General features: G+C 49.5%; 1 protein-coding gene across 1 annotated transcript in view; it reads right to left on the reverse strand.

The window, feature by feature from the left end:
• The window catches only part of NUCB1 (nucleobindin 1), a 22,108-nt gene continuing 6,158 nt past the window's right edge, over window positions 1–15,950 (reverse strand). Inside the window, exons 4-13 of the mRNA XM_072772189.1 lie at window positions 15,646–15,778; window positions 10,508–10,611; window positions 6,877–7,062; window positions 6,509–6,599; window positions 2,620–2,678; window positions 2,268–2,360; window positions 2,083–2,175; window positions 1,576–1,746; window positions 1,038–1,134; window positions 1–918 (exon numbers count right to left, since the gene is read on the reverse strand). Coding sequence (XP_072628290.1) covers window positions 806–918; window positions 1,038–1,134; window positions 1,576–1,746; window positions 2,083–2,175; window positions 2,268–2,360; window positions 2,620–2,678; window positions 6,509–6,599; window positions 6,877–7,062; window positions 10,508–10,611; window positions 15,646–15,778 — 1,140 coding nt within the window. The 3' untranslated portion in view covers window positions 1–805. The remainder of the gene's footprint in view (window positions 919–1,037; window positions 1,135–1,575; window positions 1,747–2,082; window positions 2,176–2,267; window positions 2,361–2,619; window positions 2,679–6,508; window positions 6,600–6,876; window positions 7,063–10,507; window positions 10,612–15,645; window positions 15,779–15,950) is intronic.

Below are 15,950 nucleotides of genomic sequence, written 5' to 3' on the forward strand. Positions count from 1 at the left end.
GATTGTTCCAGAAAGTGTATTTGGGTGGAACTGGAGTACAGAGCAGAACTTGGAGCCACGTGAGAAAAGGCCAGAAATGGGGGCTGCTCCCCCCCTCTTCTGAGACTGAGAGGCTGGAACCTGATCCTGGGGCAGGGTTGGCTCCAGGACCCTTCTGGGGATGTGTAGGGCAGGGGCAAGGAGCCAGGCATCGGGGCAGAGGCTGAGGCAGCTGGAAGCCAGGGGTCACGGAGAGTCTGGGTTCCAAGTATCAGCACTAAGTGGCTATGCTGACGATTCTGCAGCCCCTCACACCCTGTCACGGGGAAGACATTGTCCTTGAGGTATCGGTGGTCCCACAAAAGGCAAGGAAAGCTCTCGAGGGACCACTCAGGCCTCATAAGCCCATCGACGCTGGGCAGCAGGCAGGATTCCAGCAGCTGTGGGGATGCGGGATGCCAGAGTGGCCACCACCTGGGCAGCTGAGGCCAAACCATGTAGGAAGGCAGGCAGGAGACCCTTCTCGGGAGGGAGAGGACTTCCCTAAGTTCAGATGACCCGGGGAGGGCCCAACTAGACTTGAGAAGGTAGTCCCCTGGAGGGGATCGGAAGGAAGGGACCAGACTGGGAGGCTGTGGAAGCTGAGGTGTCAGGTGCAGGGCTCGGGCAGCAATGAGTCAAGTGCCACCTGGCCCTCCCCTCCCCCAGGTGGCCACAAGAATTGCCGGTCCCCAGGGGAGGTTCACGTTGATCCTCATCCCCCTCTCATCATCAGCTGCCTCGGTAGGAACCCAGAGTGTGGGGGGGTGGGGGCATCCCAGGAGGATCACAGGTGTTGGGTATCCAACTGGGGCAGCTCAGGGGGCTGATCAGGAGCCTTCTTTTCTGAAGTGTCTGCATCCTTCTGGTCACCAGCTGGGGCTGGAACAGGGGCGTCATCTGGAAATAGAGGGAGGCGATGGTAGCACTAGGCACTCCAGCTCCTTCCTCCCTCAGACCCAAGAATGGGCCACAGCTCCCTCCCCCCCGGGGTGCCCAGGCTCCCCCATCCCCAGCACCTGTGTCCGGGTGGAACTGGAGCTGTCCCTCTGGGCCAGGGGCTGGGCTGTTCTGGTTTTGTTGTTGCTGTTTTCTTTGTTCCATTTGCAGAACAGCCTGCAATAGGCAGGGGAGATTGCACAGGCAAGAGGGGATAAGGCCAGGTCTCCATGGCAACTTGCTAAGTGGTCCTGAACCCAGCTTTTTTTTTTTTTTTTTTTTCTCCTCTCTCACCAAGAGTTGGCTTCATAGCTTGGGTCAGACTTTGGGACAGAGAAGACTTCACTGAACCCTTGCTGAGTCTAACCTCCTCCTCCCTGCTTGGCCTCCCAACCACCTCCACCACCACTCTCCTGCTTAGAGCTGCACTGCCCTTATCCAACATGGCACCCAGAGCTGTCAGGGATGGAGACATCTGCCCTTACTCAAGATGGCAGCCACTGCCTGAACATCTACTAGTGATGAACAAAGTGGCTGCAGGCCTTCCCAGCCTCTGGACACACAAGGACAAAGGCCACCAGTGCTCAGAGAATGGGCCCAGCCTCCCTGGCCAGTCACCTGCTGCAACTCTCTCTTCTGGGCCTCCAGGCGGCCCTGAGAGCGCCCTAGGGCCTCCGTCTCCTGGCTGAGGCGCTGTGCCTTGGCATTCAGCTCTGCCTCCCGGGCAGCCAGCTCCTCCTCAAAACGCCTTAGTTCCTCCTCCGTGTAGGCAGGGTGCATCTCCACTGTCTGCAAGGAGGTGGGGGAAGGGGCCATCAGCAGGGTCAGGTCAGCCTTGGCCCACCCCCATTGGGTTGGAGGGGGTTTCAGATAACAGAGGTTTGGGGGAGGCTGGGAGGCCCAGGATACATATGCCAATGGAAGGGATCTGAGGGGAAGCTGAGGAGGGTGATAAAGACCCAGAGAAAGGGGAGAACAGAGATGTAGAGGGGGACAGAGACAGAACCCAGAGATAGAAGGAGGCAGAGACCCAGATTGTTCAGAGAAGAGGTCAGAAACCCAGAAAGAAGGGTTAGAGCCAGGGGAGAGAGGTTTCAGGACTCAGATAATCCTCCATGGCCTCACCTCCCAGCCCTCCCCGGTGTCCCCAAACTCCTTCCTCTGGGTGGATGCGAGGAACTCCTCCAGGGTTACAAGACGGTCCTGGTTGGTGTCCACCTGGGGAGCCAGGGTAAGTGACAGAGTTGATCCTCACTTCGCCCCTGCCCCCACCCTCCCCATGACCACCAGCCCCTCTACTCCCATCTCACATTCTTCATCACGTGCTCCCTCATACGAAGCCGCTCCTCCTCCATCTCCCGCATGTCATCTTCTTCATTCTTTGGGTCATACACCTTCTCCAGCTGCACCAGGGTCAAGCGAGAGGCAGGACATATTGAGGGGTCTAGAGCAACCTCTCACCTAGGCTACTCATCCACACAACCAGGCAACTTAAACTCCCAGAAGTCCTTGGGGGCACCTGGCCTCTCCTGGTAGCCTGTGTTTGCCCCAGAGGCTGCTGGGAGTTGTACTTTCCCCTGAGTTCACACCCAGGGAACTCCTGTGAGGGGATGCACAGCTGATGTGGGCAGCCTCTGCACCCATGGCTTCCAAAATGCTCACCTCCTTGGTGAAGAGGGCCTCTAGCTCTTGTTCATCCAGGACACCATCACTGTTGATATCTGAGGGGAAGACAACAATGTATCTTGGGGGACTGAGTATAGGATGGGTCAGGTCTCTGAGGGACCTAGCAGAGAAGGAACTGGGTGCTGATGTGGGCTCTGTTATTACAGCACAGGTATCTTTAGGTCTCCAACAATAGAATGACATCCTTCAGAGTTCAGTGCCCCATTGGCTCATTGCTAGGACAGCCCAGGTCCCTACCAACCAGGGTCCCAAGAATGGAATAAATGAAGGTGGACTTTACCAGGACTGTTCTTAGGGGTGGTTGTCATGCAGGACAACTTGATCTCTAACACCTGGCAATCTGGGTGCAGGATCAACCCCTCTGCCCTGGATGCAGGGGTGTCAGAGGCCTCTGCTTCCTAGAGAAACAAGCCAAAGGAACCTCTTCCTGCCACCCAGCTTGTACAGCTCCAGTGCTCCAGGCTTCTCAGCCAAGTGAGCTATGCTAACTGTCCTCCTTCCCCTGCTGCCTCAGGTCAGCTTCCACACTGGTCCTTCAGAGATGGCCAGTAACCTTGACCTTGCAAATCCAATGGTTAATTTTTTTTTTTTAAAGATTTTATTTTTAAGCAATCTCCACACCGAGAGTGGGCCTCAAACTTACAACCCTGCAATCAAGAGTCACATGCTCCACTGACTGAGCCAGCTAGGCGCCCTGCCAATGGTTAATTTTTAACTTGTATTTTATTGGACTTTCTGCCTTTGGCTTCCAGAACATCATTCTCTCCTCTCAGGTGCTCCTCATTCTCCTTTGTTGGCTCTGTCCTCCTCCTGAATGCTACATATTGCTGTGCCCCAAGGCTCAGGCCTGGGACCTCTTGTCCACCTAATCTTTGAATCCAACATGATAGCCACTAGACACACAGGCTATTTATTTTACTTATTTTTAAAGATTTTTATTTGTTTATTCATAAGACACACAAAGAGAGGCAGAGATACCGGTAATGGGGGAAGCAGGCTCCCTGCAGGGAGCCTGATGTGGGACTCCATCCTAGGACCCCAGGATCATGACCTGAGAGCCAAAGGCAGACCTCAATCACTGAGCCACCCAGGTGCCCTGATAGGCCATTTAAATTTAAATCGATTGGGCAGTCTGGGTGGCTCAGCAGTTTAGCACCGCCTTCAGCCCAGGGTGTGATCCTGGAGACCCAGATGCATGGAGCCTGTTTCTCCCTCTGCCTGTATCTCTGCCTGCCCCCCCGCCCCCCCCCCATGTGTGTGTGTGTCTTTCATGAATAAATAAAATCTTAAAAAAATAAAAAAAATTTAAAACGATCAAGATAAAAATTTCAGTTTATCAGTCCCACTTGTTACAGGTCAAGCATTCCGTGGCCACATGTAGCCAGTGGCTGCCATATTGGTGGCACAGAACATTTTCATCATTACAAAGAGTGTGATTGGCCAGCACTTCTTTGTATGGGTTGCTCTAGGCCCTCAGCTTCCAGTGCCATCAACACTGATATCTAACTGCCAACTCTCCTCTCCATGTAAGTGTCCAACAGACACCTCCAATTTAGCACGAATGGACCTAGTTCCCAATCTTCCCATAGGCTTGCTCTTCCCTCTTCATCCTTCCAGTTGCTCAAGTGAAATACCTTGGAGTCACACTTGACCCTTCTGTTCGCTTATAATTCTCATCCAGTCCATCTATGAGTCCTACCACCTTGACCTTCAAGATAAATCCAGAATCCAAACACTTCTCCCTCCTTCCCATGGTGCAGTCACTAGCTTCTCTGGCCTTCTCCTGGCTTTGGCCCTCACACATACAGCCTATCCTCCACACAGCAGACAGCTGGGTTATTATGTCGGCCCTTAAGGCAGGTGGTATCACATCCCAGAGAGAATAAAATCCAAATTCCTTAACCCAGCTGGATGGCTCTGAGCAATCTGGTTGCTGTTACCTTGAAAACCCAGGTTCACTCTTCCCCTGTGGGTATTTGTTGTTCCCTCTGCCTAGAACGTGCTACTCTCAAATATCTGCAAGGCTCAGACTCTCACCTCATTAAAGTCTAGGTTTAAACGTCATCTCTCTAGAACTGTACTGTTCAGGGACGTCTGGGTGGCTCAGTGCTTGAGCGTCTGCCTTTGGCTGAGATTGTGATCCTGGGGTCATGGGATCAAGTTCCGCCTCAGGCTTCCTGCGTGGAGCCTGCTTCTCCCTCTGCCTGTGTCTCTGCCTCTCTCTCTCAGTGCCTCTCATGAATAAATAAATAGAACCTTAAAAAAAAAAAATAGAACTGCACTGTCCGGTAGAGCCACTAGCCACAGGGGTCACATGAAATTTAAATTAATAACAGCCAAATACAATGAAAACTTGGGGTCCTTGACATGATGCTAAATCAAATAAGCTGGTCCCAAGCAAGACAAACGCTGTATGATTCCATTTATATGAAGTAGCTAGAATAATCCAGTTCACAGAGACGGCACCAAGAAGAGAGGTGGCTGGGGGCTGGTAGGGGAGGAGTAACAGGGAGTTGGTGATTAACAGAGTTTTCATTTTGAGAGGATGAAAAAAGGGTCACCTGAGTGGCTCAGTTAGTTAAGAGTCTGCCTTTGGTTCAGGTCACGATCTCGGGGTCTCGGGATCCAGCCCCATGTCAGGCTCTCTGCTCAGTGGGGGTCTGCCTCTCCTTCTCCCTCTGCCCCTCCCCTTCCTCATGCTCTTTCTCTCTCTAATATATAAATAAAATCTTTATATTAAAAAAAAAAAGGATGAAAAGAATTCTTGAGATGGGTTGCCCAACAATATGAGTGTCCTTAACATTACTGACTTATACACTTAAATATGGCTGAAGATGAGACATTTTATGTTAAGTGTATTTTACCATAATTACATATTTAAAAAAAATTCAGGTCTCAAAACTAAAAAAAGAATTCAATTCCTCGTTATATTTCAAGAGCTCAGTAGCCACATGGGGCTGGTATATGATACATTCTAGGCCTTAAGCCCCTCTATCCTCTTTTCCATGGTACTTATCACTTATCACGCCCGAGATGCTATTATCGAACCCACTTCATTGACTGTGGAATACAACCCCCCGCCCCCATTTTATTATCCCTAAGACCAGGGGGCATCTTGTCATCGGTGGTGTGTTAGTTTAATGGGCACCTTATGGAAAAATTCTAGAATAGCTTACACTATCCAGTTTTTTAGACTCTGAAATACAGAGTTCTCTGTTTGCATGATCACTGGCTATGTGAGAGGGGGGAATCTTTGTTTTGTTCACAGTAGATCCACAGGGTTTCTGTGAAGCTTGGTCTTTAGAGGGAACTTAGTAAATGTTCACTGAATGAATGAAGCAGAGCCTGGTTAGCTCTGTCGTGCTTGCAGCTTCTGGGTCAGTGTCCTAGGCATAGCTGGGGGCAGGGGAGGGGTTGGCAACCCTGGGTTAGGTTGCTAGAGAGGAGGAGAATGAAGGGAGATGTGCCTCTGAACCACCAGAAAAGGTGCTTCTAAGTCCCTGGAGGCTGGCTTATTAGGGAGCAGCTCACTTTTGGCAATAGGGCTTCTGGCAGGGACCAGGGATTTTGGGCTACTGTGGGAGAGGGGCCCAGCCTGGCCAAGCCTGGATAGCTCAGTTTGCGGATATCAGTCCTGAGAACTGAGAAGTCTGGTGTATTCCAGAATAGAGGCCTAGCTCTTCTACAGAAGATCCTAGCAATGGGGAGGGGTGCAGCCTTCTAGACCAACAGGAGGGATGGGATCAGACCTCTTTGGCCTGCCTAAGCACCACTGAGATGGGGAGATCTCTTTTTAGTACTCAGGTCCCGGAAAGGACAGAACCTCAGGGTTCAGCCCAGGTCTTGGGGCTCCTCCCCACCTTACCATGCAGTATGAAGAAGGTCTTAGGGTTAAACCTGTTGGGGTCCAATCCATCCAGCTCCTCCCACACCTCCTTCAACTGGGCTTGGCTGCCCTGTGGAGGCGAGAGCCAGGGGCTCATGAGCAAGAAGTCTAAGTCCCCCCCATCCCTCAAATGTCATTTCCCTCAAGCAAGAAAACTAAAATAAATAAATAATTAAAAATTAAAAAAACCCTGCAAGTCCCAGCAGCCCCAGGGGTGGCTGGGCATATTTAAAGGGACTTTTGACCTCAGGGTCTGCTGGGAATTGTAATTGTTTAACTACTTTCTCCTCTTGCAGTGCTTGGAGAGTTGGACTTCATGGGGGGTAGGCACATATAGGGGTTCTTACAGGTACATTGACTTTGGGGTGCTCTCGGTGCCGGCGCTGTTGTTCTTCTAGCTTCCTCTCTGCCTCCTTGCGCTGCTCCTCACCCAGTGACTCCAGATAACGGCGTCTCTCGTGTTCCTTGAGCATCTCGTAGCGTTTGAACTCTTCATGATGGGCCGCATCATACTGCGCCAGGTCCCGGGTGGCCTGGGAAAAGATAGACCGCCATTCTCATCCCACTGCCATGCCCAGGCCCTAATTTCAACCTCCAAATTCCGGCCCTCAGCCTTAAATCTGGTCAGGGGCTGCCCCAACCTCCACCCAGTCCTGGGTTCCATGTCCTGAGCTCACTTCTTGATCTCTATGACCTACTCTTGCCCCATAACACAGCTGCCTCTATTTGTTCAGAAGAGATTAGAATGGTTACACAATAACAACTTTTCTTTTTAAGTTTATTTATTTAAGTAATCTCTATACCCAACATGAGGCTCGAACTCCCAACCCTCTGATATCAAGGGCCCCATGGTCTTGTGACTGAGCCAGCCAAGCACCCCTACATGGTAACAACATCAACCTATCTCTTTCAAGTCCTCTGCAATCTCAGGATCTTGGGGGAATAGGGGCACCTGGCTGGCTCAGTTGGTGGAGCATGCGACTCTTGATCTTGGGGTTGTGAGTTCGAGCCCCACACTGAGTATAGAGATTACCTAAAATACATAAAATAAAATAAATATTTTGGAGAAATAAACAGTAAGAAACACACTTAAGAGATGGACTTAATAGGGAAAGCAGTCCAGCTAGGTGATAAAGAATGCTAGGTCTCTAATTACTCTGCCCAGGGTTCAAATCCAGACTCTGCTGTGTGAACAAATCCCACCAGGCTGTGTGATCTTGGGCAAGTTACTCAGCTTCACTGTGCCTCAGTTGCTTCCTCTGTAAGCTGGAGATAGCAATACGGCACTCAGTTGAATAGTATCCCCCCCACCCTCAATTCATGTCCACTCAGAATGTCGGAATGTGAACTCATTTGGAAATAGGATCTTTGTAGATTTACCTAGTTACCATGAGGTCCTACCAGATTAGAGTAGGCCGAAAACCCAAGTGAGTGGTGTCTTTGTAAGGGAGACTATAGAGAAGATACAGAGAGACACAACAAGAACACCATGGAGGCAGAGGCTGGAGCAATGGGCTTACACAATGCAGAATGCTGGCAGCCTCTAGAATCTGGAAGAAGTAAGAAGTGGGTTCTTTCCTATAGCTTCTTCTTCTTCTTCTTTTTTTTTTTTTTTAAGATTTTATTTATTTATTTATGAGAGACACAGAGAGAGATGCAGAGACATAGGCAGAGGGAGAAGCAGGCTCCCTGTGGGGAGCCCAATGCGGGACTTGATCCCAGGACCCTAGGATCATGCCCTGAGCCACCTGAGCGTCCCCTTCCCTATAGCTTCTAAAGAGAGTACAGCTCTGCCAAAAACTTGGTTTTGGCTCCGTGATACTGATTTTGGACTTCAGGCCTCCAAAACTGTGAGAGAATATGTTTCTGTCTTATTTATTTATTTATTTATTTATTTATTTATTTATTTATTTATTTCTTAAAAAGTAATCTCTATAACCCAACATGGGGCTCAAACTCACAACCCTGAGATCAGGTCACACATTCTACAGCCAGGAACCCCACATTTCTGCTGTGCTAAGCCACTGAGCCAATGGTAACTTGTAACAGCAGCCATAGCAAATTAACACACCCAGGAAGATCCTTCTTGGCTTCTGATCTACGCTGTACAATAATTTCAAGTTGTTTTAAGCTACTAAATTCGTGGTAATTTGTTACAGGAAAGCATAGGAAACTAACGTAGCTGTTTTATTAGGAACAGGTTCTCAACCTGAGGTGACTGGTCCACAGGAGACCGTTGTCAATGTCTGAGGACATTTTTGGTCGTCACAGCGAGGCTGGCTCTACAGGTATCAATTGGTTAGAGAGCAGGGATGTGGCTAAACATCATACAATGCACAGATACCCCCACAACAAAGAATTATCTGGCCCCAAACATCAAGAATGATGAGTTGAGAAGTCCTGCTGATAAGCTTGGAAGGCAGAAGCAGGGAACCCAGTGAGGAAGCGGTTATGAGAAATGATGGGAGTTGAAACTAGGAGAATGACAGTGGGGCTGGAAAAAAGTAGAATGTTCTGTAATGTTCTGGAAACGACTAGTAAAAAAAACAAAAAACAAAAAACAAAAACAAACAAACAAACAAAAAACCAAAAAACCCGACCTGAGGCTCACAGACTGAGCCCAATGCCAGGAAGAGCCTCGAATGGCTGCTATTATCTTTTTGGCCACTAGATAGAGCTCCAGTAGGCCAGAGAAGCAGAGCTCAGTCCTAGTGGTGGCTGGCTCTGGCTTTGTCCTGGCGGTGCAGGGGACCCCTGGAATGAAAGTGAGCAGGGGAGAAGCAGAGGCAGGTCTGGGCATCCCCTTCAACTCCCCACCCCCAGCGCCCTTGTCCTTCCCCTTGAGGCTGGGCTGGAGATCCCATATCTCAGGGAAGGACTCTATTAGTTCCTACAGCCTCGATAACAAATTATACATTTGGTGGCTTAAAATAACACACACTCGGGGGCACCTGGCTGGCTTAGTCTGCCAGGCATGCAACTCTTGATCTCAAGGTTGTGAGTTCAAGCCCCACACTGGGTGTGGAGCCTAGTAAAAAAGGAAGAAAGAAAGAAAAAATAAAACGAAATAATATGCATTTATTATTTTATAGTACAGAGGCTAGAGATGTGAAATTAGTTTCACGTCGCTCACATTGCAGTGGTGGCCAAACTGTACTCCCTCTGGAGACTAGGGGACAATCCCTTTCTTTGCCTCTTCTAGTTTCTAGAGCTGCCTTCCATCCTTGCAGCTTCTTCCTCCACCTGCAAAGCCAGCAGTGGAGCATCTTGCCTCGGTGGTCACAATGCCACCTCCTACTGCGGTCAAATCTCCCTCTGAGATGACATGTAGGGCCCACCTGGGTAACCCACAAGCTCAAGACTCTCAGCTTATGATTAAAATCTCTTTTGCCAGGTGAGGTCAGGTACCACAGGTTCCACAGATTAGGATGTGTAGGGTGTGACATCTTTGGTCGGGGGGCATTATTCTGCCGCTCACGAGGACACAGGGGGGACAGCCTCCCCCTTCCCCCAAATCATATGGGAAGGGCAAAGCCAAGATCCCTGAGAAGGGATCTGAAACCAGGTCTGGGGAACGCCTGGTGGCTTAGTGGTTGAGCGTCTGCCATCGGTTCAGTGCGTGATCCTGGAATCCAGGCTCGAGTCCCGCATCGGGCTCCATGGAGCCTGCTTCTCCTTCTGCCTGTGTCTCTGCCTCTCTCTCTCTGTGTCTCCCATGAATAAATAAATAAATCTTAAAAAAAAAAAAAAGAAAAAAGATACCAGGTCTGAATGGAGCTCAGCCCCATCCTGCCTATACCTTCAAGTCCACAGAGAGAATATGGGGAGGGCTTTTGGGCACCACCTGGGCCTCTGCAGCCACCAGCCTCAGAGAACACCAGGCAGGGCTGGGTGGGCTCATGTCCCAGGCTCCATTCCCTTCTCCCCTTCCACAAAGCCTCTTTTTATCCTCTGCCTGTAGGCCCCCCCTCACACTACCGTCTGGATCAGCAGCTCCAGGTCCCGGGCCTCAAAGGTGTGCTGATTCTGAGGGTCCAGGTGTTCAAACTGCTTCAGGAGGCTCAGGTGATCCAACTGTACATCTGGATGAGGGAGAAGTATTTAAAACAAAACAAAACAAAAACTCACGGAATGTTCTTTCTTTCAAAATCCCTATTGTGGGCTAGATGTGCTCTAAAGGAGTCATAGAGTGCCCTGGGAAAACCCAGAAGATGGCCTGAACGAGCCAGAGGCAATCAGAGAGGGCTTTTAGGAGGTGATGCCACAACTGATTCCGCTGCTTAAAATAACAATAACCATAATAATGATTAATGTGTATTGAGCACCCACTATATGCCAGGCTCTGCTTGAAACACATTCAATACAGTAATGCATTTACTTTTCACAAAAATCTTATGACAGAGATTCTATGATTATCTCTATTTTATGTATGTGAAAACTGAGGCCCAGAGAAGTGTCTTGGTCACCACTAATCTAGGAAGTGGCAGGGGCAGTAGTAGAAGCAGTTGCTGGGCTCCAGGGCACATAAACTCAAGCCCTGTTACCATTTTTTTGTGTTTTTTTTGTTTTGTTTTGTTTTGTTTTTTAAGATTTCATCTATTTATTCATCAGAGAGAGAGAGAGAGAGTCAGAGACACAAGCAGAGAGTCAGAGACACAAGCACAAGAGAGTCAGAGACACAAGCACAAGATCCGGGTCTCCAGGATCACACCCTGGGCTGAAGACGGCGCTAAACCGCTGAGCCACCAGGGCTGCCCCCCTGTTACCAGTTTAATTACACACCCTGAAACCCATTTGTTGGAATCCTAACCCCTAGGACTCCAGAATGCGACTTCACTGACAGAGGGGGTCTTCCCAGAAGTGATCAAGTTACAATGAGATCACAGGGTGGACCGAAATCCAATAGGACCCAAATCCCTTATAAAATGGAATATTTGGGGATGCCAATTGGCTCAGTGGTTGAGCATCTGCCTTTGGCTCAGGTGGTGATTCCAGGGTTCTGGGATCGAGTCCCTGCAGAGAACCTGTTTCTCCCTCTGCCTGTGTCTCTGCTGTGTGTGTGTGTGTGTGTGTGTGTGTGTGTGTGTGATGAATAAATAAAATCTTTTAAAAAAAAAGGGAAAATTTGAACACACAGGAAAGACAATTGGTGGAAGTCGGCCATCTACGAGGCAAAGGGAGAGACTCAGAACAGACCACTGTTAGAAGGCACCAATCTTGCCATAACTTGATCTTGGACTTCTGGCCTCCAGGGCTTGAGGCAATAGATCTCTGTTGCTAAAGCCACCCGCCCCCGTCTACGGTACTTGGTTACAGCAGCCTTAGCAAAGTCATGCAACCTTCCTGTATGAGACCCTCTTGGAACAGGACCCTGCTCACGCAGCACCTGTGGCATCTGGAAGTTTCCAAGCAGTAAAGAAGGGGTGGGGTTGCCAAGACGGAAGGGCGAGAACATGCACTCAACAGTCAGGCATTGACCAGACACACATCCCCCAAGGCCTCCAGATGTGAGTCAGGACCAGGCCGGCCTCCAGTGGCTACCGGTCTTGTGAGGGGTAAGAGACACAGGCAGCTGGGATCTTGAGCACCTGGGTGACCCCGGAAACATCTCTGGCCGGGCTGAGCCCAGAGGAGGGACATGCACTCAGGACACAGACATGGATCAGATTTCACGATGCAGGGACACCTGCGTGGTTCAGTGGTTGAGCATCTGCCTTTTGGCTCAGGGCGTGATCCCAGGGTCCTAGGATTGAGTCCCGCATCAGGCTCCCCACAGGGAGCCTGCTTCTCCCTTTGCCTATGTCTCTGCCTGTGTCTCTCATGAATAAATAAAATCTTAAAAAAAAAAACAAAAAAGGGGATCCCTGGGTGGCGCAGCGGTTTAGCGCCTGCCTTTGGCCCAGGGCGTGATCCTGGAGACCCGGGATCGAATCCCACATCAGGCTCCCGGTGCATGGAGCCTGCTTCTCCCTCTGCCTATGTCTCTGCCTCTCTCTCTCTCTCTCTGTGACTATCATAAATAAATGAAAAAAAAAAAAAAAAAAAAGATTTCATGATGCATTATTTATTTATGTGACAGACATGTGCTGAGCCCCCCATCCCCTGTACTGGGCCTCACATGGTCCCAGCAAGGTGGACACAACCAGAAGCAGACAGCAATGGGATCGGTTCCCCTCGCCCCCAGCACTCAGGAAAGAGAGAGACAACAATCACAGGATGAACACAAGGACCACAAGTCTGAAACGAATGGAGCCTCCTTCAGGCAACACCAAGGGTAGGACCCTCTGAAGTGGTGCCATCTGAGCTGAGATCGAAGCTCAGCCAGTCACGAAAAGAGCCCTAAAAAAGAATGTCCCAGGCAGAGGGAAGCACATGGGCCAAGGTCCAGAGGGGACAGAGCCACGCTGCACACCAGTGTTACTAAAAATGCTGACATGAGAGGGTCTAGAGAGGGCACCTGTGAAGGGAGGGGCAGAGCAGCAGTGATGGCTGTGGATTTGGGCCTGGGAGCACTGGGGAGCCATGGTGGGTTCTAAGCGGAGGAGGGACAGGATGTGGACTGGGTGCTATAGTGGGCTGCATAATGGCCCCCAAGATGCCCACGCCCTAAACCCTGGAACCTGTGAATATGAGATCTCTTGTGGCAAAAGGGACTTTGCAGATGTGATTAAGTTAAGGATCCTGAGATGGGGAGATTGTCCCGGCTTTCCCAGGAGAACTGATGTAATCACAAGGGTCCCTCTAAGAGGGAGGTGGGGGTGGCTGGGTGGCTCAGTCAGTGAAGTGTCCAACTCTTGATTTCAGCTCAGGTCATGATCTCAGGGTCATGAGATCAAGCCCCCTGAGCTGGGTTCCAAGCTCAGCACAGAGCCTGCTTCCTTTCTTCCTCTGCCCCTCCCCCTATTCATGCCCTCAGAGCTCTCGTGCTCTCTCTCTCAAATAAATAAATTAATTAAAAAAAAAAAAAAAAAGAGGGAGGCACAGGGGGACCCGACTACTGTAGAAGGCCACGAGATGGCTGAATACAAAGGCTACTCGGCCAACCTTGAGAATGTAGGAAGGGGCCACCTGCCAAGGAATGCAGCTCTAGCAGGTGGAAAAGACAAGGCAACAAACTCTCCCCTAGAGCCTCTGGGAGGAATGCAGCCCCACTGACACTTTGATTTTCACTGAGTGAAACTGATTTCAGATTCTGACCTCCCGAGTGTAAGGATATCAGTATGTGCTGTTTTAAGCCACTATATTCATGGTAACTTGCTACAGTGGCCAAAGGAAACTGCTACAGGTATTAACAGGATCCCCCTGGCTGCTGATGAGGTATAAGGGGTGGGGTGGGTGGGGAAATAGGACATAAAGCAGGGGTGGGAGCAGGGAGTCCAAGGAGGAGGTGACTGTGTGATCCAAGCAGGATCCAATGGGCAGCAATGGATGTGCAAACTGGTCACTCTGGAGATGCTTTGAGTTGGTGAAGGAACAAATACTGAAGCACACAGCTTTTATCGTGATGGACACAATCGGAAGCAAATTCATAGGAAGTATTTTTCTCATTAGTGACAAAGGATGTTGAATTTATTAGAGATCAAATCAGACTCTGAAGCTAGTAATTAAAACAGCAGGACAGAGAAGGTGTGGGTCCGTACTCAGGCTGGCTTGGTCACCTTAGAGCTCCAGCACCTGCCTGATGCTCAGCACACAGCAGGACTTGTGACATGTTTGGCGAACGGATGGGTGGAGTCAGGTAGACTTGAAAACAGGGGTGCCTGGGTGGCTCAGTCGGTTAAGCATCTGACTTTGGATCTTGGGGTCCTGGGATCGAGCCCCACATTGGACTCCATGCTCAGAGGGGAGTCTGCTTCTCCTTCTCTCTCTGCCCTTCCCACCCCATTCATGTTCTCTCTCTCTCTCTTTCTCTCTCAAATAAATAATCTTAAAAAAAAAAAAAAAAGAAATGAAAACAAAGCCCAGCTCTCCTACTAACCCTCAAAGCCATCCACCAACACTCAGTGTCCCCATCCATAACACAAGGTGTCAGGAGATGAAAGGACAGGCCTAGGTCAATCTCAAGAGAGGGGGCACGTTCTTACATTTTGTCACACACGGTACCAGAACATACCACAGAGCTATATAGTAAGTATAACACCACGGTCCACAGTAGCCAAAGGGTGCAAACAATCCAGATACCCATCAACTGACGAATGGATAAAGCCAACATGGTCTGTTCATACAATGGAATATTACTTGGCCCTAAAGAGGAAGAAAGTGCTGACACATGCTACATTTCGGATGAACCTTGAAAACATTACGTGAAGTGAAAGTCAGACACAAAAGGTGGTAGGATTCCATTTATATGAAATATCCAGGAATAGGCAAATCCAGAAAGATAGGAAGTAGGTTACTGATTACAGGGGCTGGGTGGGGGGATTGGGGGAAGAGGGCAGAAGAGTTCAAGATTTGTTTTTGGGATGATTAAAATGCTCCAAATTCAACTTTGGTCATGGTTGTACACACCTGTGCATATACTAAAAACTGTTTAATTGTACCCGTTAAATGGCATATGAATTATATTTCAATAAAGCTATTTTATTTTTTTTATTTTTATTTTTTTATTTTTTTATTTTTTCAATAAAGCTATTTTAAAAAGAGTATGGTCCAGACACATGCTCCAACAACCCTAACTAGGAATGTCAGAAAAAGGGTGGGATCTTGGAATCTAAACCTGCCTCTCAGGGCACCTGGGTGGCTCAGTCAATGAGCATCTACCTTTGGCGCAGGGCGTGATCCTGGGGTCGTGGGATCGAGTTCCGCATAGGGCTCCCCACAGGGAGCCTGCTTCTCCCTTTGCCTGTGTGTGTGTCTCTCTCTCTGTGTGTCTCTCATGAATAAATAAATAAAATCTTAAAAAAAAAATTAAAATTAAATAAATAAAAAAATTAAAATTAAAAAACTGAAACTAAGAAACAAAAAACAACCTACCAACCTTATGTTAGCAGTAGATTGTTCTAGAAAGAAAACTCGATCAATGTTCTGTGCACATCTTATGGGGGGAGTTAGTGAGTCCCCTGGAAGGAGGCCATCCCACCTCACCCACCCCACCCACTCCACTTGCCCCTGCTTACTAGGCTCCTGCTCCGCATCCATCTTAGCCTTGAGCAGCATCCGCAGCCGAGACACCTCCTGTCGCTTGAGCTCATCCAGCTTGGTGCGGACATGGTGGCTGACAAAGTCCAGCTCCCGGCTCAGCTTTCCACTCTGCCCAAGTGGAGAGAGGGGACTGATCAGGCTGGGAGCCCGGAAGGGGGCACACTGGGCAGCCTCATCCTTTTTCTACCTTCTCTGGAACCTTCTACCAGCTGTCTGATGCCTGGAAGGCTTGACCCTTGCCCTACCCCCTCCCCCAGCCTCTGAGATAAGGTCCAGCCTT

Source organism: Canis lupus, chromosome 1 (genome assembly GCF_048164855.1).
Source record: "Canis lupus baileyi chromosome 1, mCanLup2.hap1, whole genome shotgun sequence".
In the NCBI taxonomy this organism is placed as follows: domain Eukaryota; kingdom Metazoa; phylum Chordata; class Mammalia; order Carnivora; family Canidae; genus Canis; species Canis lupus.